The 27,318-nt window shown below is 47.5% G+C and overlaps 1 protein-coding gene across 1 annotated transcript in view; it reads left to right on the top strand.

Moving 5' to 3' along the window:
- Nucleotides 1-27,318, top strand: part of Hlcs (holocarboxylase synthetase) — a 130,461-nt gene that overhangs the window by 24,872 nt on the left and 78,271 nt on the right. The window contains 1 exon segment of the mRNA XM_048346243.1: nt 12,926-13,197. Coding sequence (XP_048202200.1) covers nt 12,926-13,197 — 272 coding nt within the window.

The raw sequence follows: 27,318 nt of genomic DNA on the forward strand, positions 1-27,318 counted from the left end.
CAAGTCCTAGTGCCGACTCTTGAATGCACAGTAAGAAGAAAACGGTTAGCATTCCTGTAAAAGGCTTTGTGGAGCTGTGGCTCCAGGTGCGCTCTGAATTGCTTCTGCCGCGTGGTGGCTGGGGGGGGCCGGGGGGGCAGGCTCTTCCACGGGGCGGCAGAGCTGAGAGCAGCTGCCAGATTAAAGCAGACCTTCAAAGCTTTTGCAGCTAGGAGTGTTTTTAAGGGTCTTTCCTACATCTCTTTCTCTCCTTTCTTCCGTCCTTCACCCTGGTCCCAAACCAACATTGCTTTTGTTCGTCCTGACTGACTTCCTGTTATCAAACGTCAATACCCGAGCAAAAGGCGACAGGATGCCTGACATTGAAATGTGAAAGAAATAATGTGAGTGTTTTTCCTCAGCTGCTGCTGCTTTTTTTTAACTTGGGTTCTGGGAGGAGAAGCGTTTTAGTCACCGGGCTTTGCGTTGGCCTCCGGTTTCCACGAGCATGTTCAGAACTGCCCTCCCTCAGACTCCAAGCGGGGCAGGGACCGGCGGGGGCCACACGCACCTTCGCCCGCTCGTGGCGTTGGGGCTGCGTTTTGGTTTCTCCACGCTGCCTTTTGGCTGTGGGGTGTGAGCGGAGGTGGAGGGACACCCTGTCCCGCATTTGCCTTCTTGTGTGTATGTGTGTGTGTGGGGGGGGGGGGTTGGGGTTTGCACACTGGTGGGGAAGGGCAGCTTGATTTCTTGGGACTATTTATACCACCGTTTATGCAGTCACAAAGCCCTGGATGGGAAACAGGCTCTTCTGAAGTGAAAACAAAACCCTGTAAGACCCAGTGCTTTTGTCTCCTCCGTCCACCACCTCCCTAATAGCTGCCATGTGTGCGCGGGCACGGTGGACGCCACCTCCCCGGCAGTCACCGAAGCCGGTTCTCTCTACAAGGCCTTTGGAACGTTCCGGAGAGCGGACTTTTGTCTCTGAGCTCCCAGCACTGTATCTCAGAGAATAAGCCCACCCCGGGACGGGGAAGAGGGTACGATCAGAGGGCAGTGCTGTGACCAGGTGTAGAAGCGGAGATCTGGACTAGAGATGGCCCCCCCCGCCAAGTGCCGTTCTCCTGTCTGTGGAGCTGGCGGCGTCCATCTGTCAATTCAGGAATGCGGGGCCTCGGGCCCCAGCGCCATCTTTTCCCTGGTGCACAGTCTGTTCTCATCACGCCGATACCATGAGAAGACTGCTCTGGAAAGGTGTCTGCGGTGTGTGGAGGTATCAGAACCGACAGGCGAGCCGTGGGCTTGACAGGCCGTCCAGTCTGAGGGGGATGGGGTGGGGGGGGCAACACAGCGGGGTGCAACCCAGAAGGGGGCTCGGGTCCTGTGGGCACCTTTCTCCAGCTGTCAAATGCAGCTTTCCCCAGGAAGCTGGCGCGATTTCCTGGGGAGTGCAGCCAAAGTTAGGCAGTCAGTCTGTCCGTCAGGCACTTGGCTTGTGGAATGGAGGAGAGCGTGCGTGTCTGCTTACGGTGGCCTGTGGCTCACGGCCTGCCCCCCGCCTGCCCACCTGGAGGAGGTCCGTGGGGCCCACAGGTCTAGGTCTAGGTCTGGCTCTGCCCTGCCTGGCATCAGCTCAGAGTTCCAGGTACTCAGCCTTTCTAGCACCTTCTTCATGCTTCCTCTGCCTGGGGATGGTTGCGGGGTGTTTTTTTCTTTCTTAAAATATTTTGAGACGTCAGTTTAATAACGCAATCAGTGGGGAAAATGTCATTTCCCACACCCAAAGCCTTCTCTTAACATCATTATGAAAAGTGAACACATTTTAAAGGATGTAGAAATACTGGCGTTAATGACTTTGGTTTTGCTTCTTACTTAATCTTGACAGAACTGACATAAGTTTATAAAAAATAATTCCAATTTCAAATTCATTTCATCAGCTGGTTTTAAATGAAAACAATTTCTTGAGAATATTTTCTTTTAATTGATCATTTTAGGGGTATTTGATTTTTTTTTCATTACATATACCTGGCTGTATGTACATATACACATGTATAAACATACATGTGCGTATATAAATATGCCCAGGAACCACCTGTTCATTTAAATTCAGCGCCTGCTTTTTTTTTTCTAAGCCACAGGAGAAGGTAACAGTGCAGAAGTAGAACCTGCCTCTGGTCTTTTTTTTTTTTTTGTTTTTGTTTTTGTTTGTTTGTTTTTTTTTTTGCCAGTCCTGGGGCTTGGACTCAGGGCCTGAGCACTGTCCCTGGCTTCCTTTTGCTCAAGGCTAGCACTCTGCCACTTGAGCCACAGTGCCCCTTCTGGCCATTTTCTGTATATGTGGTGCTGGGGAATTGAACCCAGGGCCTCATGTATAGGAGGCAAGCACTCTTGCCACTAGGCCATATCCCCAGCCCCCTGCCTCTGGTCTTGAAGAGGAAAAGACACAGGTCCAAATAGCTGGAGAGTTCTGCTGAGAACGAAGTGCCCTTCTGTTGCTCCGCCGACACTGGTGGTGTAGTGCGTGCCTCTCTGAGGCCGAGGTTTCCCCTCAGGGCACGGCCCGTGCCAGAGTCAGGGAAGGTGGAGAAGCTTCCCGAGCTCTGTCCACTGGGCATCCTAGACTGAAGTTCCCATTCTATGCAGAGGCCCCTCCATTTGTTGGTGTTAGGAATCGCGGGCCTTCCTCGAGCACTGAGCTGTGAAAGCTTTTAGTTTCAGCAAGCTTGCCTCCTGCAGCAAAGTGTGAACGCCCGAGAAAGTAAAATGAAAAACAGAAACTTTTGAAAAACTTGAAGGAATGCAGAAGAGCGTCTGGTGACTTGCTTCCTGCACAGGTAATTGGATGATGGCAGTGTTAATCCCCTTTCCTGTTTTTATTAAAAAATAAAATAAAATCGTAAGCTGCTACCTTAAAAACATGAAAAGTGTTTTTATGTCTGTGTAATATTGAAATACAGGTATACATTATGTACCGTTTAACTCAGATCGTTAATTCCTCTTTTCAATCTCTGTAAACAAAGAAATACAGCTTTTAAAGGAAACATCAACAGTAGTTTCAGAGATTCAAAAACGATGGTTAATTTTTGGAGGAGGGCTAGGGCATATCTATATTCTTTTTTGGTTTAAAATTACCAAATGTTTATTTCTAGTTTATTATTATTGTCATCATCATTACTGTATACTGGATTATGAGCGTCTACCACTTTCCAGTGGCAACATTAATATGCTAGACAATCCAAGCTTTCCTGAGGCTTTTGCACCCATATGATGACGGAAGGATCAAAAAGTCCACAATTCTGAAGAGTTTCTTCTTTGTGATAAGATTCTCCTCTGAGATGAAGGTTGGGGGTGGCATCTCGGGTTGGCCTCCTGACTTTTGTGGGAGAAGATGGCTCTGTAAAGGCCTGCCACCAAAGTCTCTTTACGGGATGCTTCTCAATTCTGTTGGAAAAGAGGGAGAAAATTGGAGCTTTCTCATTCTCCTTCTCTGCAATATTTACTCTGGTCTTGACAAAGCAATTAGAGTAAAACGTGTGTGTGTGTGTGTGTGTGTGTGTGTGTGTGTGTGTGCATGCTGGGAATCAAACCCAACACCGAGTCAAATCCCTAACCCTAAAAAAAAATTATTTTTTATTATTATTAAGGAATTACCATTCTATAAGTCAGGTAGTGAGCACATCTCTTTTTTGGACAATGTCATCCCTTCCTTCACTTTCCCTCAGTTTCCCTTTTTGAAAACTCTAAGCAGTTTTCTATTTGAGAGAGAGCTTTTGTAGTTAGTTGATTTAAGCACCGTGAAGGACTGTTTTGCTTCTGCCTTTTGTTTTTATCAGGCTCTTTCTCAGACTAATTTTACGTTTCAGTCCTAGGAATGATCAGCGCCGTATCCATTGGCCTCACACTTACAAAGGAAGTTCCACTTTCAAAGTGTGTGTGTGTTTAAGGACTTGCTTACCATTTTCTGCCCGTTGAGTTTTCTTACTAGCGCACAGATGTTCTCCTGCTCTTGATGCAGTGGAGCTCGAGTGGACCGGCTCTGATGTAACTTCGCGTTCGCCATTGGAGGGTTTTCTTTTTCTGCCTTATTGGGGATCTACCATGGGGGCCTCATGCATGTCAGGCAAGCGCCCCCTTCTAAGGTCCCCCAGCCCACTGAGTGCCGTCCTTTGGTTTCCTTTGTGTCTGGTGTGGGGGTGGTGGGGTGGCCCGGGAATGCCGTGCATCACACTCCTTTCTGTTTCTCCAGCTTTGACTCAGAGTAAAAACAGCTCTGCCTCCCTCGTTGCCCCGAAGCCGGTCAGGCGGGACACCTGGTGGCTCCGCGGTGCGTGTCTGCGCCTGCGCTCCTGGGGAGTTCATATATTTATGTTGGTAGGTCAGTCCTTCGCTTAGATTTAAGAAAACATTTTTCCTTCTTTTGAAGCAGCTGTTGAACTATGAACACACGTCAAGGAAAACATTTTGTAGAAACATTTCAAATATACAAAAGTAGATGGTAAACATACCCCGGTTTGCAGTTATCTGTCTCTGGCTAGTCTTACTTCATTTGCCCACCCCCACCCCTCCTGCTGGGCAATTTGGAGCCCAATCCATACTGTGGAGTGAGTATTGCAGTATGCGCCTCTGAAACATTCACAAGACCATTGTTGCCCCTAAGATAGAGCAGTTCCTTTGTAGATCCTCACTCCTGGCCACTCTTTGGGTTCTCCACAGATGCATTTAGAGACAGGCTGTATCCCGGGGCCTGGGCCCAGGTCATGACCCAGGTAACCCTTGTGACTTGTGAGGAGATACGGAGACATGGATCTGGAAAGTGGTCGTCGTCGTCTTCCTTCTTCTTTCCTTCTTCTTCTTCTTCTTGTCATGGGCCTTGAACTCAAGGCCTGTGTGTGTGCTGCCCCTGAGTTCTTTTGCTAAAGGCTGGCCGCCCTACCACTCTGAGTGAGCCACAGCACCACTTCTGGTTTTCTGGTGTTTAATTGGCGATAAGAGTCTCATGGACTTTCCCGCGGGCTGGCTTTGAACCTCGGTCCTCAGATCGCAGCTCCTGACTGGCTAGGATTACAGGCGTGAGCCATTAGAACCTGGCTGGAAAGTTTTTTTTTTAATTTGTCTTTTGAAGGCAATATTTAGCCCATGTGGTAGGGCCACTGTGAAAAGAGCGCACGGGCAAGAGTGACAGCACATACAACTACACTGGGTTCTGAGTGCAGGTTTTGTCCTCAGCTCCTTTTTCCCCACACTGAGGCCTGGCTTTCCCTGGCAGGGCGGTATTGATTTGTGCTCTGTATGCCTTCTGTGTGGGTTGATGTTTAGCCTTTGACCCAGCCACTTTCTTACAATAAACAGTTTGTTGATGAGGCAGCTGCCCAGCAGATTGTTTCCAGATTGTTCTCTCATGGCTGAGGACTGAGTGCACCTTACTGATGAAGGAGTCGGCTTGAGGCTGACGACTGCTTCTCCTTCTAGTGCTCCCTGTCTTTGAACCGGCTGCAGGCCTCTGATCATTCTCGGATTTATTTAGTAAAATGGTGTGACTGGGGCACCAGAAATTGGGCTTCACAATCGTGTGTGTGTGTGTGTGTGTGTGTGTATCCAAATGCATATACATACACATATCTGTGCATAATGGTGATAGCATCTTCTAGAAGTTTCTGTTAGCAGAGGCAATTCCTTATATTGTAGCATTTGGCACATGGACGTCAGCGTGCCGAGCGGGGCTGTCCGCAGAGCGGCCGGCAGATGTCACTTTATGTTGTGTAGGAATCCATGCTCCTCACAGGAGTTTTATGAAAGTAAGGAATGAAATTATGTTCAGACTAAGTGACTTCTGTCTTGTGACTTGAACCTTTTAAAAGTAAATCTGCCCTCACTCGCCACTACCCTCCCTCTTTTCCTCTTTTTCCCTCCCTCCCCCTTAACCTCTTTCTTTGTCTATGGCATTGTGGGTGGGAAGGAGGGCCTCAGAAGTGCTAGGCAAGTGCTCTGCCACTGGGCTCCACCATCAGATTTTACTACTTTGGAAAAGACTTCTTTAAAAAAAAAATTAATACAAGAGGCACATCATCTAATGATTGGACAACTTGGAGGGCTCCAGGCACACCTTAGTTTGGATTTTTCTGCTTCCCTCTTCACCCTCCCCTCCCCCCCCCCCCCCATTATGTGTACCCGACCTTCATTAAGAAGAGAAGGTCAAGAGCTTTTCAGAGCAAGTGTACCGAACTGGCCACCAGGGGCTGCTGTCAGGATGGCGAGGTGAGCTCACCTCCCCTGAGGCAAGTTTGCTTTTTCTACAACCAGTAAATTTTGTTAAGCTACCAATCCTGGCTTCAAAACCCAAGTCTCACCACACCGCCACCACCGCCTGCACTCACCAAGCTTGCTCATGGCTCTGGCCCTTGCAGCCTCAGATTACGTAGAACCTGGACAGCGTTCAAGAGTGAAGATTAGGACTTGTGTGTTTTTCATTTGGTGCCAGTAAGCGGTTATTAATACCTCGTCTCACATAGGCTGAAAGCTACACCAAATGCTCTAGGGTTTGTTCTGGGGAATGGGCAGCCTGTGTTTGGACTGCCTCACATCCGGGTTCTGAAGAGATGGCTGGATGATGGTGAAATTCAGTGGCTTGGGGGGGGGGGGTGGGGGGCTCACCCCATGGCCTTGGTAATGCAGCATCCCCTCCATTGGGCATAGACAGCATGGTGGGGGTGAGGGAGCAGAGCCCGTCTGATCCAGTTAAGAGACAGCCTTGTTTCAGAATACCCAAAGGTATTCTTCCTTGTGGTGTTTTGGTCTTTTAGGAAGGCCGCCATCTTTGACAGTTGCAGGATTAACAGAAGAACAAGATTATGCAGCTAATGACTGAGCCAGTTGGGGATGTGGAGCTCCTGTCACTCATTTTTACTTAAAAAAAAAAAGTTAAGATTACCTATAATCACAGCTCCTGAGGAGGCTGAGATCTGAGCATCACAGTCCAAAGCTGGCCCAGGCAGGAAAGTCTGTGAGACTTCCATCTCCAATTAGCCTACAAAAAGCTGGAAGTAGAGCTGTGGCTCAAGTAGGAAGGCTCCAGTCTTGAACAGAGAAAGCCAAGGGATAGTGTCCTGGCCCTGCATTCAAATCCCAGTGTGGTCGCACACAAAAATTAAAATTAGAAAAAAGGTAAAAGGATAGTATACGCAAACTCTATGTAGCTTTCACCTAGTTTTACTACTGGTTAATGTTTTGCTACATTTCCTGATAAAGAGGGTGTTATGTTTTGTTTTGAAATGATGATTCATGTGTTACTGCCTTTAACACAAAACACAGATCTTATCAAGAGCCATTTCCAGGACGTGGAGTGAGGCGAGTGAGGCGTTGGCATCCCTACTTCTAGGAGCTGGCTGAGAGGCCCACCTCCCACCTGACCTGAGTGTGTGTGTGTGTTTGTTCATGTGAGGTAGAACCAGTAGCCCGCTGGTTTGTAATGGTTCTCGGTGACTGGTTGCCGTGCTTCAGTGTGGGGAGCGGGTTTCTGTCCTCATGTGAACCAGCTTTGGTAGCGCGCATGTGTGGGAAGATCATAGAACAGTAAGATATTCCCACAGTCTTCAATTATAGACCATAGGCAGTCTTGGAGCCAGAGGCTCTGAGGATAAATACTTGACTTTTCTATGCTGGACAGAGAGGGTCTCCCCGCTCCCGCCCCCCAATCCTCCTATCCAATCTAGAATTCCATTGATGATCATGTCATGGAATGGGGTTTAAATGTTTTCTTTGAGTTTCTTAGCCACATATTGTGCTTTGGAGCCTTAGATCTGGTCACTTCCATCAGACTTATTCTGGGGTTTGAACTCAGGGCCTGGGCACTATCCCTGAGCTTCTTTTACTCAAAGCTAGCACTGTACTGTTTGAGCCAAAGCTCTGCTTCTGGCTCTTTTGGTAGTCTAGTGAAGAGTCTCACACTCTTTCCTGCCCAGGCTGGCTTCAGAACTTTATCCTCAGATCTCAGCCTCCTGAGTAGCCAGGATTAGAGGTGTTAGCCACTGGTGGCTGGCTTTTTTTTTTTTTTAAACACTGTTTATATACTGTACAAATGTTGCTGTGTTACTTGTTTAAATTACTACCCATTAAACTAATGCAAAATAATTAGGAGGCAGGGACAGTAGGTTTCCAGTACATCTCACTGAGCTTTGTGTGTGAGCACCAAGTGTTGAGGCTTGCCCCTTCCCTGATCAGGGAGAGCCGCCTCTGCCCCTGAGCCCTGTAGAGGCCCGCAGGCCCCAGGGACAGGCCCAGCCAGCCTGGGACGGCAGCTGCCTGCTCCCTGAGTTCTGTGACCCTTGATTCTCTACATCTAGGTAGGGCAGGGAGTCCACAGCAGCGCGGTGAATGTTGTCGTGAGTTGACTGTGGGTGTGCGTGAGGAAACCTGGTAGGACGGGGTTTGGGGAAGAAGCTGGGTCTGTCTATTACTTAAGCTTCCCTCTGTACGAACTGGTCAACGAGCGGCCCCTTCCTGTCCCCAAGAGAGACATCTTAGTCCCTGTCCTCTGGATCTTGCCTTTCTATCTCCCTCTCCTTGAACCCTTAGAATGTATTTGGCCCCACTTTTCCCTCCCCACCAGCCCTCAATATCCTGGTCCACGGACTCAGAATTTCCCAGAGGTCATGAGGCAGCCATGTGAACAGTGGATGTTCACTGCAGTAAGGGCCGGGAGGAGAAAGTGCTCCACCATCTCTGAGGACACGTCTCTTTTCAGGTGATGTGTACATTTTAACCGTGGAATCCTGGGCGTGTTGTTACAGTTTCAGCTGACAAGTAGACATTGGAGCGTAGATGTTAACCCTTGAAGCTCAGTTGTGATGAGGATGTTCTCATTTTTCTTGTTTTAACAATGAAGAAACGGCTAGGTGTGGTGGTGCGTGTCTGGCGTCCCGGCCACTTGGGAGGCTGAGGCAGGAAGGTTGTGATTTTAAGGTCAGCCCGGGCTACGTCGTGAGATCTTGTCTCCACAAACCAAAACAAAGTAAAAGCAAAAATAAAACAGAGTTCGTGCAGCTAGCTGTTGGCCCTCTCCAGGGAAGTCCTGTGAGCCCGACGGAGGCCGTGGGGCCCGTGGGCGCACTGAAGAATTGGGATGGAAAGGAGGAGTCATGGTCCGTTTCTTGTTGCTATGGCAAACAGCTTGAGCTGGGGGGTCACTTGCAAAGCAAACCTTGGCTCTTGGTTCTGGAGGCTGGGATGTCCCCGATCAGGTGGTCAGGTGGTCGTGTCCGGCGTGAGCCTTGGCCTTCTTCAGCTGGTGGCAGGAAAGGGACACACGCTCTGGGATCTGCAGAAGAGCCAAGCACGAGGGATGGGCTTGTTTCCTGACCACCTGCCTTTGTGGTAAGTAACTCGTCTTCTGGAGGAGGAGGATGCACTGGCTCCGGAGAAAGGCACTAATGCATGTATGGGTGCCCCACACCATGGCTGGAACACCTCGCCAGGCCCCGCTTCCCAGGACTGCTGCATGGAGGGCTTGAGGTCCTAATACATGAAGGGGGCGGGGGTCAGGAAATGGTGACAGTCCCTCTGTGTGCTCCGTGACCAGGCCAGGCCACCTCCAGGCAAGCTGGGCAGGCTTTTCCCACCAGCACTCAGTTTTCCTGGCTTTGCACCCACTGGTTCCCTGCTCTGTCAGAAGCCCGGTTAATGTTGGACTAAGACACATGGCGGGCATTTTCCATAGGCATGCTTAAGGAAAGCCATAGAGACGGCTCTGGACATGGAAGCCACGCCTGCCCCAGTGCAACAGTGCGAGAGCCCTCAGCGCATGAGCTCCCGGCACAGCCACTCTTTGTCCTAGAGCCCTCTGTAGCTTTCTCTTTGGTCTCTAAGCTTGCAAAAATAGATCTCCCTTCTGAAATGAGCCTACTTGGCCCTGAGGAGGTGTGAGACCCATAAAACCAGCCTTGTTAGCAGTGACTTACTCATTCCTCCCTTTACTGTTCCCGCAAAAGCCTTTTGTGGTCTTCGCTAGTTGGCAGGTAACAAAAAAATGCAATAAATCCCCCAGTCTTTCAGCAGACCTAGCCTGAGATATCACTTTTCATAATAAAAGGAAGATAGTTTCACAGGCATTTATTGAGTGCCTACTGTGTGTGTGTGGGACCTTGGTGGAGAGCTGGAAAGGATCAGAAGGAGTTCCGGGGCTGGAGTAGGCACTAGGGAGGGACGAGTGGGTTTCATGAGTGGAAACGCAGACGGGTGGCCATACTAGTCAGGGCTAGTATGGGAGATGGAATCATGCATGCTAGGCAGGCACTCTACCACTAAGCCACATTCCCAGCCCCCACTGATTATTTTTGCATAGTAGCTTGTTGTTGTTGTTGTTGATATGGTAGGGCTTGAACTCAAGGCCTGGGCGCTGTCCCTGAGCTCTTTTGCTCAAGGCTAGCTAGCACTCTATCACTTTGAGCCATGGCGCCACTTCTGGTTTTCTGATGGTTAATTGGAGATAAGAGTCTCACAGGGACTTTTCTGCCTGGGCTAGCTTTGAACCATGATCCTCAGATCTCAGCCTTTTGAGTAGTTAGGATTATTGGCATGAGCCATCAGCTTTTGGCTAGTAGCTTATTCTTTATTTCTTTACTTTTTTATTTTTAATTATGCTCATTCTCAAACATGTAGAAGAACAGAGAGGTTAGTATAACAACCCAAATACTATATAATTATGTATGCTTCACAGTTATTAACATTTGGCCTTGTTTCCCTGATTCCTAATAATTATAACTGTCAGTAGGTACACACATTTTAAATTTCATATATACCATACTCCTGTTGAAGTGGACAGTAGTTCTTTCGTGATACTGAATGCATTTATTCACATTTACTGATTGTCTCCATGCATCTTCTACAGCTATTTCATTTTAGTCAAAATCTAGCAAAGAGTCACTCATTGCACTTCTTTGTGCTTGGAGTTTCAGTCCTAAGGATGACACCAGAGCCTCACGCATGTCAGATAGTGCTCTACCATTCTACCAGTGCACCCCAAACCCAGCACCTTTGTATGTGTCATTTCTCATATAGGAACTCCCTAATTTGATCCTGGTTGGCCTTTACCTCATGACCCTCCTGCCTCTACCTCCAGAGTAGCTGGGATTATAGGTCTACCACCACATTTGGCTTATTATGTCTTCTGAGTCCCTTTTCATCAAGACAGCCACCCACCATCCTAACCTGATATTCTATTCTCACAGTTGAAGATTCTGCTCCATTCTCCTGTATTGTGCCTCACTAACCAGATTTCTTCTGATTTGCTCTTTTTCCTCTCTCCTCCGTGTTTTCTACAAACCGGGAGTGAGTTTTCAAGGTCAAGTAACTGAATTTGGTTGAATCCAGTTTCACTCTGGAAGTTCTGGTCACATGGGGAGCTTTGGGGCCTCCTCTGGGTATTAAACGAGGTGGGACTTTTTTTTTTTGAAAGAGATGACACCTCTGCATGATGCCTAAGATCTTGGATCTGTCTTGTTGCCAAGCTGGTGGGCGGATGACTCCCCTGAGCCCCCAGTTCTTACTGAACCATTCCAAAAGAAGGTGTCTGGGACCTCTAGGGATTTGAGGTGGGGTCCTTCAAGATGCAAGACCCTTGTTGTTTCAGGTTTGAATACAGAGCCCTGCCTCTGGGATCTGGGATCTGGGATGGGTGATGTCTCTTCTGTGTTTGGCTTGGCTTTCCCTCCTTCAGCTTGTATTCAGGACAGAGAGAAAGCAGCTCTGGTGTCTCCTAAAGCTGAGGGCTTTTTGTTGTTGTTCTAGTCCTGAAACCTGAGCTGAGGGGCTGGGCTCTGTCCCTGAGCTCTTTTGCTCAAGGCTAGCACCTTATCACTTGAGCCACAGCTCCATTTCTGGCTTTTCTTGTAATTTAGTAGAAATTAGAGTCTCACAGACTTTCTTGCTCCGGCTGGCTTTGAACAGTGGTCCTTAGATCTCAGCCTCTTGAGTAGCTAGGAGCTACCAGTGCCTGGCACAAAGCTGAGTTTTGGTGTGGAAATTCCTGTGTCTCTTGGTTGTGGCCCATGTTATGTCTCCGGAGCTCTGGGTGAGGAAACTGTGGTCCGTCAGAGCTGGGGCTTCTCTGGTGTCTCTCAGTCAGTGCTTTGACTTCTGTGATTTCCACTTAAGGTGTGCTTGGTTTGCTTGTTTCACAGATAGGATAGTGAGTTTCCTTGTGGGCAAACATACAAAGATGTGTTTTGGGTTTTTTTTGTTCATTCACAAAGGATTAGAGAGTTGCTTATTAAGCTATTTAATTCTCCAGTGCTAGAGATAACGTCTAAGAAATAATTAGAATATGAACTATATCAATGCACATGCATGATTTCTCAAGTTTATTTTTCACTGCCAGCATACTTAGTGTCTTAGTCTGTTTTTTGTTGCTGTTTCTGTATACTTGAGACTGACTGATTTATAAGATAGAAAATGAATTTCTCATGGTTCTGGAGACTGGGAAGCCCATGGTTGGGGCTACTTCTAGTCTAGCGAAGGCCTCTTTGTTAAAGGGAGCTTTCTGTAGAGACCAGAGGCAGCCCAGGCATCAAGTAGTAGGAGAGGGGGCCAAACTGGCTTTTATAGCAGATCTTTCCTGAGATAAGTAACCTACTCCCACAGCAACCCACTTGCCCTTCAATGGATTAATCCATTCACCAGGGCAGAGTCCATGACCTCTGAATACCATCAGGAGATACATTTGGGGATTAAATTTCCAACACATGAATTCTGTGGGATAGATGTTCAAACCGTAACACTGAGTCTCGTATTTGTTATGTGATACAATAGTTTAGATGTCTAGAACATGTTAATATGACTTTTATTGGTCATGAATTGGGACGTACTTAGGTTGCCCCAGCAGCATTTTTAGGAAGAGCTGCTGTGATCTACTGAGAAGCCAGTTTCCAACCTCTCCCTTTCTTTTATGACACAGGAAATCCGAGATCCGCTTATGCAGTGGCTGGGGGCACATGTGGATCCAGAAGGAGTAATCAAGTCCAGCAAGCTCTCCCTTAAGTTTGTGTCCTCTTGTGCATCTGAAGTAGAAGTCACCCCGTCTTCCATCCCTGTGGTTACTGACACAGAGGACTTCTCTTCTGACCATTTTAACTTAGAGATCTATCGGCAAAATCTGCAGACCAAACAACTTGGGAAAGTAATTCTGTTTGCTGAAGTGACCCCGACCACCATGAATCTTCTGGATGGGTGAGTCCTGATTGGCCACTTTGCTGCCTCCTTGTGTTGATTGTGTTCTGGGACCAGTGGCCGGGAGAGGAAGATGGAGTCCTGCATAGCCTGTCTTAGTAGACTGTTAGCTAGGTGCACATACCCCATCCTGGGTAGAGGAGGAGTTAAGGAAGTTCTTTGGTCAGAGATCAGTATGAATGGGAGGTACTTGTGGCTTCCTTTTTAGAGTGTGTGCGTGTGAGTGTGTGTGTGTGTGTGTGCACCAGTGTGCCAGTACTGGGCCTGATCAATGTCAAGGCCCTGTCCCTTAACTTCTTTGCTCAAGGCTGACTGACACCTTACCACGTGAGCCATGCCTCACTTCTTGGTTTTTGGTGGTTAATTGGAGATAAGAGTCTCTGGGATTTGTCTGCTGGGGCCAGCTTTGAACCCAGACCCTCAGATCTCAGCCTCCTGAGTAGTTAGGGTTACAGCCATGAGTCACTGGTGCCCGGCTGGCTTGCTTCTTTTAATCAGGCCTTCCAGAATGTCCTTGGGGGATGTGTGGGAGGAACACTAGGAAAAACATGTCTAACAGGTGGCATTGTTACTCGGGTTCCCGTTCTCTTTTATGTTGTCATAGTCAGTGTTAAATATTTAATATAGGGTGTTTTGTGTGGGCATTAGAAGAGTGAATTTAAGTGACATGTAAGCTGGGTTAAATTGAAATAACTTGAAGCTTTGAATAACGTGAAGTTTTGGAAAACTCTTCTGGCACATTTCTGTCCAGTACATTTTTCAAGTACTCTGTAATCCCATTTGGTGTTTGAAATTTACTTTTATTGCAAGTTTTCCTCCTTGTTCATTGTTTGGTGGGCTTTGATTAAAGGTTAAAGCATGAAAGGCAGATAAAAGGATTTTTTCCTGATTGTCTCTAACTTGTCAGTATTAATTAATCTTGATTTCATTTTAAAAGTTGGCTTATAGGAAGAAGGAATAAGAGAAGCATCTTGCTCAGTGTGGGAAGCATTAAAGGATTCTGAGAGCCCCGATATAGCAAGGCACAGTTTCTGGGTGTTACCCTGGGGACTGCATGACTAGACAGGATAGAATAGTTTTTGCCTTAGTTCTTAGTAATTTCTGGAATCTAGTAATGTGTTGATATAAAATGATGAGGTCATGAGCGTCTTCTCGATTCTCACACTCAGAGTCCCTGGAACAGTGGTTTAAGTGTGAGTAGAGTATACAAGAGAAGAAGCAGAGGCCAGCCACCATGCTAAGGTCAGCCAACTGTGTTAATTCATGCTGTCAAAGGCACCTACTCTTAGGTTTCTGTAATCCTCCCCTCCCACTTCCCCTGCCCACCCGCCACTCCCTAGCAGAGGGACACATTCATTCTCCCCGCTGGTATTACTGTGGTGCTGTGGGCAATTACAGTATGTAACAAAGGATTTTAAGAGATGAAGTTCAGCTAGCAAAAATGTGCACACTTGCCTGCTCTTTTCATTCTTTTGGTGAGTTAACAGTGAAGAGCGTTTGGCATGCTGGATGATCTCGAACCCTTGGAGTAGGGCCACTGGGCCCGGACTGGGCATGCCTGGCCATGGAGCAGCCAGTGTACCCAGAGGGCATTGGGAGTCACGGTGCCGGTGCCAACAGAACTAACAAAAACAAAAACGTGTGAATGCTGTGCTTTAATTGTTTTCTCTCACCGCTGGCGCTCTATCACTGAAGCCACACCATTACTTCCAGTTTTTGCTGATTAATTGGAGATAAGTGTTTCTCAATTTTTTCTGTCCAAGCTGGCTTCAGATTGTGATTCTCATAATCTGTCTCCTGAGCAGTGAAGATTATAGGCGTGAGCCGCCAGTACTCAGCTTGGTGCACTTAAAAAAAAAATTGAGCTTTAACAATGTGAGTGTGTAAAAGTGTGTGACAGAATTGAATGGAAGCCAGGCAGCCGGGTTACCATTAGAGATGTAACATTTTTTAGAATTATGAAAATATTTATTTTTGCTTTTCCCAAGGAATTCAGGAGTCTTTCTCTGCTTTTCTGGTCTCTGAAGAACACAGATACTGAAATGGCTTTGATGATTAAATTTTTTTTTGTCAATCATGGAGCTTGAACTCAGGGCCTGGGCACTGTCCCTGGCTTCTTTTTTTTTTTTTTTTGGCCAGTCGTGGGCCTTGGACTCAGGGCCTGAGCACTGTCCCTGGCTTCTTCCCGCTCAAGGCTAGCACTCTGCCACTTGAGCCACAGCGCCACTTCTGGCCGTTTTCTGTATATGTGGTGCTGGGGAATCGAACCTAGGGCCTCGTGTATCCGAGGCAGGCACTCTTGCCACTAGGCTATATCCCCAGCCCCCTGGCTTCTTTTTGTTCAAGGCTAGCACTCTGCCACTTGAGCCACAGCGCCATTTCCGGCTTTTTCTATATATGTGGTGCTGAGGAATCAAACCCAGGGTTTCAGGTAGATGAGGCGAGCACTTTACCACTAGGCCATTTTCCCAGCTCACCCTGAGCTTTTTTTGCTCAAGGCTAGTGTTCTACCACTTAGAGCCACAGAACCACTTCTGGTTTTCTGGTGGGTAATTGGAGATAAGAGTCTCATAGACTTTCCTGCCTGGCTGGCTTTGAACCATTATCCTCAGGTCTCAGTCTCCTGAGTAGCTGGGTTTATAGGTGTGAGCCACCAGCACCCAGCTGATTATTAATTATTAGTCCCTTGGCTTGTTCCTAGTAGGCACTGACTACTTGGTGGCTTCACAGGTGCTTCACCACTGCTCACGTGGCCCTTCCCACCCTTCCAAGTCCAAGTTACTTGCCGTAGCTTATGGAGTCAGCAAATGTTGTCACCAGTTCCTGCGTGGTTGTAGGTGTCTTAGAAGGCCTGTGAACAGGTTCCCTGGGTATCTAAAGGACCCCAAATTACCCAGCGGGTCCATGAGATAGCAAAATACACAGACAGTTATGTGCCAAGAATGCATCCAAAGTGACGCTCTGGGAGCAGCCTTAGGGGGACAGATGGCTTAGCGTGTGTGGCTGATGTGTATTGGAAACGTTGGCTCTCAGACTTAGGTGTGCCTTCCATGCATGGATGAATCTCTTATGTGATCTCTTACCAATTCCCAGCCGCCCTTTACTGAGTTAATAATGCTGCTGTCCCAGAGGACAGCACATAGATTTCCTGCAGGGTACATGGGCCCTGTGTCTGAGAGTTATAACGTATGCCCCCCTCATACTATGTGTAGCACCTTGATGGGCCAAGAAGACAGGGCAAGAAGAATTTCAAAATGGTGGACTGAAGTGACAGAATAACCCCATATTCCTTGCGTATGTATTGCTGCTGTGGGAATCCATCAGCTCTTTCCTGATGGTCTGGAATAGCATGGACTTCCAAATAGATTTATTATATCATCCTTAAAAATTCCCCCCCCCCCCCATGTGTATGCTCCCCTGCCTTGGTCTATGCATTGCTTTAAGCCTAGGAGTTTTATTCCTAGGAAAGAACGATAAGGTCGCGGTGAGGACGAGTGGCACTGTGTGCTGCCTCCAGAATCCCCACGTGTGTCTTTCTTCCACTCCATCCGAGTCAAGGTGCGGAGAGGCCCAGCCTCCTCTCTCAGGCTGGATGTGGCTCGTTGACCTGGGACAGTCTGTTAAGTTGTACAGAGGCACTCAGGCGGCCATGGTGGAGCACTTCTTCAGCATGTCCAAGGTCCTGGTGTCTGCCCCGAGTCCTGCAAAAATGAAACAACAAACAAATGAGTGCCCAGATGAGCTCTGCCTTAGATAAACCCACGTACTGCTTAGGCAAACTAGAGTAGCGAGTATCCATCCACTACCTCCCTGGGGCTGCGACCTTGCTCCCAGGAGGCTTTTCCCAGTACCCCATCTTAGAGGGACATGGCAGAGGATAGGCTTCCGACTTCCCGTTTCTGGAGAGCTGGTATTGTTTTGAGCAGTCTGACTGAGCAGTCACAATTTTTAATAGGCCAGTCTTAGAGTTTCTGTGGCAATATGCCAAACTTTACTGGGGTTCTTCTCAGTTGCTTCTGATTGGCTTCGTGTGAGTAACCATTGACGATCATTTAAACAGACAGATTTCTATCCTGAAAAGTGGTCTTTTAAAGCTTCTCTCGCTATTAAGTGGCGGCTCTTTGGAGCCGAATGAAATGCTGGGGGTTGGGTGAAAGACCAGGTCTGAACCACGTCTCTGGCCCAGGCTCCTGGGTTTTCTCTATGATGTTCCCCCCCCCCCCGCCCCCGCCCCCGCCCCCGCCCCACTCCCCTACTAGGAGGGCTACAGAACTCCAATCTCTAAACTGCCTTTCGCCCAAGGAAAATTCCTTTTTGTTTGTTTTGTTTTGTTTTTTTTGGCCAGTCCTAGGCCGTGAACTCAGGGCCTGAGCACTGTCCCTGGCTTCTTTTTGCTCAAGGCTAGCACTCTGCCACTTGAGCCACAGCGCCACTTCTGGCCGTTTTGTGTATATGTGGTGCTGAGGAATCGAACCCAGGGCCTCATGTATACGAGGCAAGCACTCTTACCACTAGGCCATATTCCCAGCCCAGGAAAATTCCTTTCTTACCAAAAAAGGGTTCTTTCTCACCTTTCTGAGATCGAAAACCTCTACTTGTCAGTTACTTTTTAGATTGAGTTTTAGAGTTTCAAAGAAGACTGATGTATGACCACATAAGATGCTGCTAAGCAAAATGAACTCCAAGTTATGGAAACAAGTGGTATGTCATTGTTGTAGTTACTTGCAACATGCCATATGAAATGGTACCTTTTTTTTTTCCTCTCGTATTCCCTTCCCATGTTTTTACCCCTGCTATCACTGTAACTGATCTTAGTACCCTGGATACTGTATATACGTGTATTGGAACTAGGGAAGGGAAAGGGAATACCAAAATTGAGAGGCAAAGGATAAAAAGACAAACCATTGCAATAGCAATATTTACAAAACTATATGGTGTAAACCAACTGTACAACCCATGGGGGCAGAGAGGGAAAGGGAGTGGAGGGAGGCGGGAAGGAAAAATGAGGGAGGAGGTAACAAGTTGGGTAAGAAATGTACTTGCCTTACATATGAAACTGTTAACCCTTCTGTACTTCACTTTGACAATAAAGAAGAAAAAAAAGGAGACTGACAAACAGTAGTGTTTGGGGCTTTCAGAGCTATTTCTTGTAGTAATGTAGCTTCTAATAGATCCTTCGTCTGCCCGCCAGCACCTGGAAGGTCAGGGCCTGATCAGGTGCTCTGCTACGTCACATAAGGTCCAGTGAGGAACTTGTGAGATTCCTTCCCTTTCTGGCCCTTCCGCAGCAGGCTGCATCTTTCAAGTCATGTTTCTGGTGGTGTGCGCAAGATTTAAGACTTAGCAGGACCTATTCAGGTTTCTGTTTGTAGGATTAAGTACCTGTCAGGATTCTATTCAGCTGGATGAGGCAGATACCCCAAAATAAAAGTGGCTTAAATATGGGACTGTGTGTTAGCTCGTGGCGCCAATAACCCTGTTAAGCCACAATGTACATTTAGCACTTGGCCCGCTGAACAGGGAGATGGAGGAATGGGGAGAGCCCATCTGCTACAGGCTTTTCCCTGAAGGCACACATGTCCCATGACTGTGACCTGATTACCTAACCTAATTTGTCGCTATCGCAGATGAATCCAACTCCAGACCAAGCTTCCGTTGCTAAGGAGAAGCCCGAGTAGACACTGAGGGATGTGCTTTCAGGTTTCAGACTGCCAAGCAAAGGAGCTGCAGACCTGGGAGCTAGTGTCTCCACAGTCAGCTCCTCTGCCGGCGGGGTTCACAGTCAACAGTGGAAATGATTCAACATGCAACCTTGCTTCTGAGGGTCCGCTGATGTAAGGTTGGTAGAAGCATCTTCTGTTACTGTAACTGACATTTCTCCTTTTGCATCTTTGACTGTGGTATCTACGGCAGTAGATGTTGAGAGCTTTCACTTGACCTCTGGGTGGGACAGCGGCTCCTTTCCAAGCCATGAGCCTCAGCAGTTGTTGCCTCTGTCCTCACTCCATGACTTTGGGAGCCATGGTAATGAGTCAGGAGGGGGAGCAGCCAGGGGAAATTTGCTAGCTGCTTGCTGGTGACTACATCAAAACCATCAAAGGGCTTGGGGCTGCCCCCCCCCCAAAAAAAAAGTGAAAAATAAAACCAAGCCAGGGAGCGATGCTTGCTCCCCTAGTAATCTGACTTGGCTATACTTCTCAGTTTCTTGGGTTAGATAACGTAATTTCATCCCTTTCCCCCAACTCCGCTCATTTTCCCCGGTGTATCTTCCTGGCCATGAAACGCTTTCTCCACTCCCTGTAAGGGTGACATCTTCTGGATGTGCTCTGTGAGTTGCCAGCATCATTTGGCCCAAGAGGCCTCTTATTTTTCTTTGTGTGCTACATCCCGGTAGGTTTTCTCGTGTCCAGTTAGCTCAGCTGGTTAGACAGTGTCTCCAGGGCATGGCTGCAGTGCTGTGTGTCTTTGCCAGCAAACTTGCCTGCGTTCAAGGTCATGACCTACAGCTGCAGTCCGGGAGCCCTCTACAACTGAATGGTGGAGGTGTCCAGGCAGGGGTGAGGATGGGCCACTGCAAACCCTGTCTACTGCTGGAGGAAGCATCTCCAGGTGCCCCCTTCTACCTTGGTGTGTGTAGAGGTCTGGTACATTCTGTTTTCTCTTGTGATGGTGATGATGGACCCTCTGTTGTGAGGACAGCGTGGGGCCAGGCCATGGAGCATAAGATTGTAGGGGAACTGAGTCATTATTAGTCTTGGAACTGTCTTTTATTTGAATTATAGTATCTTTGGTGATTGGCTTATGCCAAGTCTCTGTCAGCTTTTGAGATGACTTATATAGGAAGCCAGTGTTTCAAGAGTCAGATGGACACTAACTAATTTCTTTTGCATACTTCATGTATAGGTTGAAAATAGGCTGGTTGAGGCTTGGTGATTTTTCTTGTTTGGATTTTCATAAGTAAAGGTGGTTTTTTTTTTTTTTGGTTATTGTTATACATGGGGTTTGAACTCTGGGCCTGGGTGTTCCTGAGTTCATTTTGCCCAAGGATAGCACTTTGAGCCACAGTGCTACTTCCTTGTTGTTTCTTATAATCATTATCTAGTTCCTTGATTTTGTTGTTGTTATTGTTGTTGGTTGTAGTGCTTGAATTCAGGTGTGGCTGTAAGGAAGATAGAAGAGAGCGGAAAGGGAATTGGCCAGACTTGATCTTCAACAGGTGAGGACTGTTTATGGAGGAACGACAAGGGGTACAGACCTTCCATTGGATTGGAGGTTGTGCTGGGACTGGATTTGGGGGTGGGCTTTTATAGGGTTTAACAAAGAAGCAGAAAATAGAAAATGGGTTATGGTTTCTTGCCCAGGGCCATGTCCTTGGCCAGACCCACAGTGGAATGTTCCACCTGGTTTGAGGCGCTGTTGTCTCCTAGGAACCGAGGGTGGTGTGGCTAGGCCCAGGTTGGAATCACCTGCCTGCGGATAGACATGTGGTCAAGCCTGTTCACTCGCACCTGGTGTCTTGCTTTACCTGGGGGAATAAGGCAGGAATCAGTCCTTCAGTGGGCACTATCCCTGAGCTTTTCTAAAAGCTCACAGCTAGCACTCTACCACTATGAGCCACAGCCCCACTTTCAGCTTTCTGGTGGTTAATTAGAGAAGAGAGCCTCACGGACTTTCCTGCCTGGGCTGGCTTGGACCCTCCATCCTCAGATCTCAGCCTCCTGAGTAGCTAGGATTACAGGTGAGAGCCACCAGCACCTGGCATCTAATTCCTTGAATTTTCAGGCATAGGTTCTCCTGTGGGGCTTTGCGGATCAGTCAAATGCCATGTCAGGTACTGGAGAGACGTGATGGACCAGGTCCGACTCTTGTCTTCAACATACTTTCTGCATATCCTGGTCGCACAGTAGTTGCTAAGGTTGTGTAGGGCATTTGTGGTTTGGAAGTGTGCGTAACAGATAACGTGGTGTGCAAGGAGAGGAGCAGTTTTTGTGTGGTCGCTGTAGGTGGAGTGCTGTTTCTGGTGTCTGCATGGGAAGGCTTACCATCTGGTAGGGAAACGTTGGAATCAAAGCTTTTACCATAACCGGTTCCATGACCTTGGCAGTACCCTCCTGGGCCTCTCTCTCTCCAGCCACGATGTCAGGAGCACCAAACATGACGTGCCCCCCCCGGCTCCTTCACTGTGACCCCAGAGATGCCCCATCAGCCAGCCTCGCCCTCTCAGGGTGACCTCCAGCCTTCAAGGCCTGGGCGAGTTTTGTGGGTCTGCCTCCCGTGCGTGGGGAAAATGCTGTTCAGGAGACAGTGGGACTCAACCAACAGCAGGAAAGGAAAGGAAAGGAAACAATCTCCTAAGACAGCCTTTACAAACGACTCCTGAATTGCCTTGTGAAGAATGGGCACCATCATTTAGCCATGAGTATTTTGATTTCAAAGTTTGGGGTGCCCCACCCCATGCCTGTCTATCTCACCAGACCTGAACCTCCCTGCCCTTTTCTCCTGACTGATATGCTCTGTGAGCTCACTCCATTCCACACCCTCCTCCCCTGGAGTCCAAGCTGAGAGGACTGAAATTGGGCTGGAACTAATTTAATGGCTGAGTGACCTCCCAGTAGAGAAACAGCCGGATCCTAATAGGGGTCTTTGTCTACATTTCCACCCTGGCTGGTAGCATGCCAGTCAAGAGTCAGGCTGGAGACACAGGTGGAAGCGATTAGAGCTGTCATAAAGTTTGAAAAATTGATTCTGGAGGCCATGTGAATAGATTGGACTTGACAATGTTGTCCTAAAGATTCTAAGGGAAAATTCTGTATTTTAATTTGAAATCCCTTGATTATTCATTAGCTTTCCAGATGGCTTTTGTTGATGTTTTACATATTAATGCCTGTATTGTACTCCTAATGTGCACACAGGTAATGAGCAGAGAATAAATAGGTTGGTAAGTGTCCCAAATTAATGGGGTATTAGCGTAATTGTGAAATAAAGGATTTTTAAGAAGTTGATTGCTTTGGAATAATTAGTGTGAGTTTTTTTTATGGGACAACTTAGTACTTTAAAAGTGAAAATGATTGGAGGGTTTTCCCCTATTTCCATGTTTACTTCTAAATTACAGTTTGGCATATACTTCCAGCCCTTGATGTTGGCAGTGGTCATGACTGAGTTATTCTGGCATGTTCTCCGTTAATTTTATTTGGTTGTTCCAATTCAACACCTGAATAAGTTAACCTGTCACATGCCAGGTTCTTGAAGTTGAATCATTTCCTGGCCTATTATGTTTTAGAGGTACCATCACGTTAGCTTTTAGTGTTCTCAGATATTTTTGTATTTCATAACTTATTTTTAAAGGTAGAATAAACTTGTTATTCTTGCCATTTCATGGTTACTGTACGTTCTGTGGGGTTGACAATTTCATTATCAGCACTGAACCTTCTGGGTTGTTTTCAAAAAGGTGATGTCATGGTTTACCCTAACAAAGTAGCATCTTTTTTTTTCTTTTTTCCAGTCCTGGGGCTTGGACTCAGGGCCTGAGCAGTGTGCCTGGCTTTTGAGCCACAGTGCCGCCACTTCTGGCTTTTTCTATATATGTGCTGCTGAGGAATCGAACTCTGGGCTTCATGTATGTGAGGCAAGCAATCTACCACTAGGCCACATCGCCAGCCCCAAAGTAGCATCTTTGGCTTAGCTGATGCCAGATGTCTGTTCCTGGAGGCTGGAACTTTGAGATCAGGGTGCCAGCATTGCCAGGTGTTGGTGAGGATCCTCATGCGGGTTACAGACAGCCGAGTTCCAGTAGCTTAGATGGTGGAAATTGGGAGAGAGGTCTTTGGCATCCCTCTTATGTAAGATTAATTTACCTCATTGTTATTATAAAAGTGATATGCGGAGGGATTGCAACTGCATGAGTCAGGCAATGAGTACATTTCCTTTCATACGTTGTCTTCTGGTTCCTCATTCTCTTCCAGTTGGCATCCCTTTTATTAGGGCACAACAATAATTTGTTCCAAGGCCTCTGCCCTGGTGACCTGATCTCCTCCCCAGTGCTTTGACTCCCCATCTCATCATTTCCTAACTTTGGGAGTAAGGATTTCCCACAGGAAGAGGAAGTGATAACAGCACATTCCTTCAGTGACAGGAACCAAGAATACAGTGAGCACTGCCTCCTTCAGCTCTTCAGGGGAGGCAGACTGTCCAGCCAAGGCAGGGACTCCCCATGTTGAAAAGAAACTTAACAAATCCATTGCAGTCTTGGTGGTGGCAGTCTTCACCTCTTAAGGGAATGAGACTCCTGGAAGCATGGGATAGTACTGTAGGGTAGCCCATGCATGGTGGTGTAGGGGATTGCATACAAGATGCAGAATAGCACACTTGTCTTGGGTCATTACACATCGCTTAGCATGGAGTATCTTGGCATGTCCTTGGGATGGGGTCCTGCCACCCTGGGTGGAACCCAGGCCTTCCCACTTCTGTTTTCTTATGTGAGTAATGAATTTGGCCATAGCTTCTTTTAAGTACTAGCTATGTGCACATCTTCTGGCTTGGACTGGCTGCATGCGGGACTCTTGTGCTGGGACCGGCTGTGTACTGGACTCCTAGGACCAGCTGTGTGTGGGACTCTTGCGCTGGGACCAGCTGTGTGTGGGGACTCTGTGCTAGGCTTTAGAACCAGTGAGGAGAGAGCAGGTGAGCCCCTCAGGAGTCTCTCTGGTAAGGTGAGACTATAATGAAGTATCTGTGAAGCTCTTAGTCCATAGCTAATACTTTTCAAACCCGGTACTTGCAATCCTGTTTTCTTTTTTCCACCTTGACCCCTCCACCCCGTGGGGGGGGGCGGGGGCTGTGTCTGTTGGTGAAACAGATGGGCATGATCACCTCAGGTGGCAGGCATTTTCCTGTGCTGAGTTTCTGTTGAAGATTTTGACAGTTTTCCTCATCATATTAGAGACACAAGGGCTCATTGCTGGTTACTGTTGTTCCCAGAAAGAACTGTTGTTCTTTCAGTCTAGTTTGTGCTTACCGTTTACATGTGCAGAGCATATTTAGTTCTCATTGAATTCTCTCTTTACCTGTGACACATGATCAGTTCCATAGGTGATTCATAGTTCTGAAGAGCCAGCTTTTCAGCTGACTGTTGGCACATGGTCATAGACCCTCGGTCCTCTGTGACTCCCCTCAGCCTGAGACCCCAAACCTTCTGGCCAGTCAGAGGTCCATGGGCTTGGCCTCGCTTCCTTCTTTTAAATCTCTTTCATCATCTCAGATATGTATTACTATGCTTGACGATGGGCTATATTTGATACTCATTATATCAGGTACCACAGTTGGATTTCAAACAAGCAATGAAACACCAAAGAAGTTATGAAAGCAAGGCTTGGGAGTAGTGGAGAGATCCCACCAGGGGCTTGTGGAGAATTTCATTTCTAGAGTTCAGGCTCATCTTAGGGAGCTGGTGTGGTTTAGCCAGCTCCATTGGCTGGGAGTATGTAGTCTACAGATGAAGCTATTGGCATGGCCAGAGTGAGTCTTGGACTTCCAGTTCCTGCAGGACAAGTCCACCTGGGAAGCTTGGCCTACTGTGCCAGTGTCACTCGGGTGGAGGAGGTCCTGGGGGAACAGCAGGGTGAGGCTCAGATCTGGCCCAGAGCAGGTAGTCAGTGGCATTTCCCAACGAGACAGGAGACTGCCGAAATCCACCTACTTGGAAAATGAAGAAATTAAATTTGAGGCTCTGTCCAGGCAAGCGTCTGATGCAGTAAGGTGTGTGGTATGAAAAAACATTTACAAAAGCTGGTGCATGAGTTAACATGCATTTCTAATCTGAAACATGTTAGATAACCTCAGAATTTATCATCTAGTTCTGACCACTCACTTGTAAGTGTGGTGTAGAGGAAGAGAGGCTGAGCTCTGCGTTAACAAACACGTTGTAGTCAAACTCTGTAAACGTATTGAAAAACAAACAAATACTCACCCTGATGTAAAAACACATCGGGTAATGAAACAGACACTTTCCCTTCTGCCAATCAAGCCTCCTTCTCCATATCCACTTCTCCTTGACTGCTTTGTGATTATTCAGAATGTGTGTGGGGGGCTGGGAATATGGCCTAGTGGTAAGAGTGTTTGCCTCCTACACATGAAGCTCTTGGTTCGATTCCCCAGCACCACATATATGGAAAACGGCCAGAAGGGGCGCTGTGGCTCAGGTGGCAGAGTGCTAGCCTTGAGCGGGAAGAATCCAGGGACAGTGCTCAGGCCCTGAGTCCAAGGCCCAGGACTGGCCAAAAAAAAAAAAAAAAGTGTGTGTGTGTGTGTGTGTGTGTGTGCGCTTGCATGCCAGCACTGGAGCTTGAACTCTTGAAGCTCAGTCCCTGAGCTTCTTCACTCAAGACTAGTACTCTGCCACTTGAACCAAAGCTCTATTCCTGGCTTTTTTGGTGGATAATTGGAGACAAGACTCTCATGGGCTTTTCTTGCCAAGATTGGCTTTGAACCACATTCCTCAGCTCTCAGGCTCCTAAGTAGCTCATGTTACAGGCATGAGCCCCTGGTGCCTGGCTGATTTTCTTTTAAAGCAGTAGAACTTCAGTTCAAAGGAAGCAGTGTCACGGTGGTCCCGGGAGCCTCCACAGAGTGTTTGGTCCATTAGGGTTTGGGTGTCAAAATCACAGAACAAGAAGCTGCTCAAGCTCCTCCGTTACAACTGTACACAAGGTCCTGTTTACCTGGAGGCAGTTATTTTATGGTTAATCAGTTACTTAATTATTTTATGATTTTATTCAATGCTTAGATGACCTATTGGCTGGATTACTAATTTTTATTCCCTATCCTGTTCCCAAAGGAATTGAAGGCACCAGGGGTTGGGTTCTTCCTGCTCTGTGGATGCTGTCCAGTTCGAGCAGGACATACTGTGCTTCCCCGGTGGTTAGGGCCACTGTGCCTGCCACCTGGTTGTGTTGAATGAGAAGCTGCAGTCCCTTTGGGAACCAGGGAGAGCCCCCATTTAATGGGTGACCACTGTCACTGGGTTGTGCATGTGGGCACGACAGTCTACATGTGGATTCAGATGTCTCAGTCATTGTGAAGAGACATCTGAGAAGAAAGACCTGTGGGGAGTCACTCCCCATCCCAGAAGAGGGTGGCCTCAATGCTCTGGAAGATAGATACCCTTCAGCTAGCAGAGCCCTGTGGAAGTTCTGGAAGGCAAAGAGGGAGAGTGGAAGCAGGACGCGGGCAGGTGTGCCGCTGTTGTGATGAGATTTTAGGTTTGGGAGTTTCCTTGGCCTAGACCTGGTAGAATCTGCCTGGGGTCAGTGTGTGGGTGTGTGGGAATGTCTCATACACTTGGCACAACGGTGTACTTTGAGGTAGAGGATTCCATAAGCTTGGGCTTTTCAAAAAGCCTGAAATCTTTCTACTTTTCGGTCCCCTTCCTACTTTTCAAATAACAGAGGTACCTCTCTTCTCTAGACTTGAATAAAATGAAACACAGTTTCCCTTTGAGCCTCAAGTGACATTCATGACAGATGCTACAGACTGGGATTGAAAGTCTTAGAAGCTCTTGATCAAAAGCTCAATGTTCAGAAATGCCTTTGTGCTTTTGTTGCTTTGGGTTTATTGTCTTCCTTTCCTCCCTTCTGTCGACCTGCTTCCCTTTGTGTAAAATGTGTCTCCCAAGTGTTCTAGGCTTTCTGTCGCCTCCTAGGAGGAGCCCCACCATTTGAGTTCAGCAGAGGATTCAGTACCTACTGAGTTCTCTATCAGTTAGACAACATCTGATCGAGACAGGGAGACACTGCCTGCTTTCTGGTCATTTAATGAGTATTCATTGAGCTCTTTAAGCACAGCCTGGTCACCTTATCTCCCAGAATGGGACCTGGTAAACACATCCCATCCCCAAATAGAAATCTGACCATGAATGCAAAAAAAAAAAAAAGTAGCCTTGGGCTAGGAATGTGGCTTAGTGGCATAGTGCTTGCCTAGCATGCATGAAGCCCTGGGTTCAATTCCTTAGTAGCACATAAACAGAAAAAGCTGGAAGTGGTGCTGTGGCTCAAGTGATAGATAGAGTGCTAGTCTTGAGCAAAAGAAGCTCAGGGATGCACGTAGGCTCTGAGTTCAAGCCCCAGG

The sequence above is a fragment of the Perognathus longimembris genome, chromosome 5 (assembly GCF_023159225.1).
Source record: "Perognathus longimembris pacificus isolate PPM17 chromosome 5, ASM2315922v1, whole genome shotgun sequence".
Taxonomy (NCBI): Eukaryota; Metazoa; Chordata; class Mammalia; order Rodentia; family Heteromyidae; genus Perognathus; species Perognathus longimembris.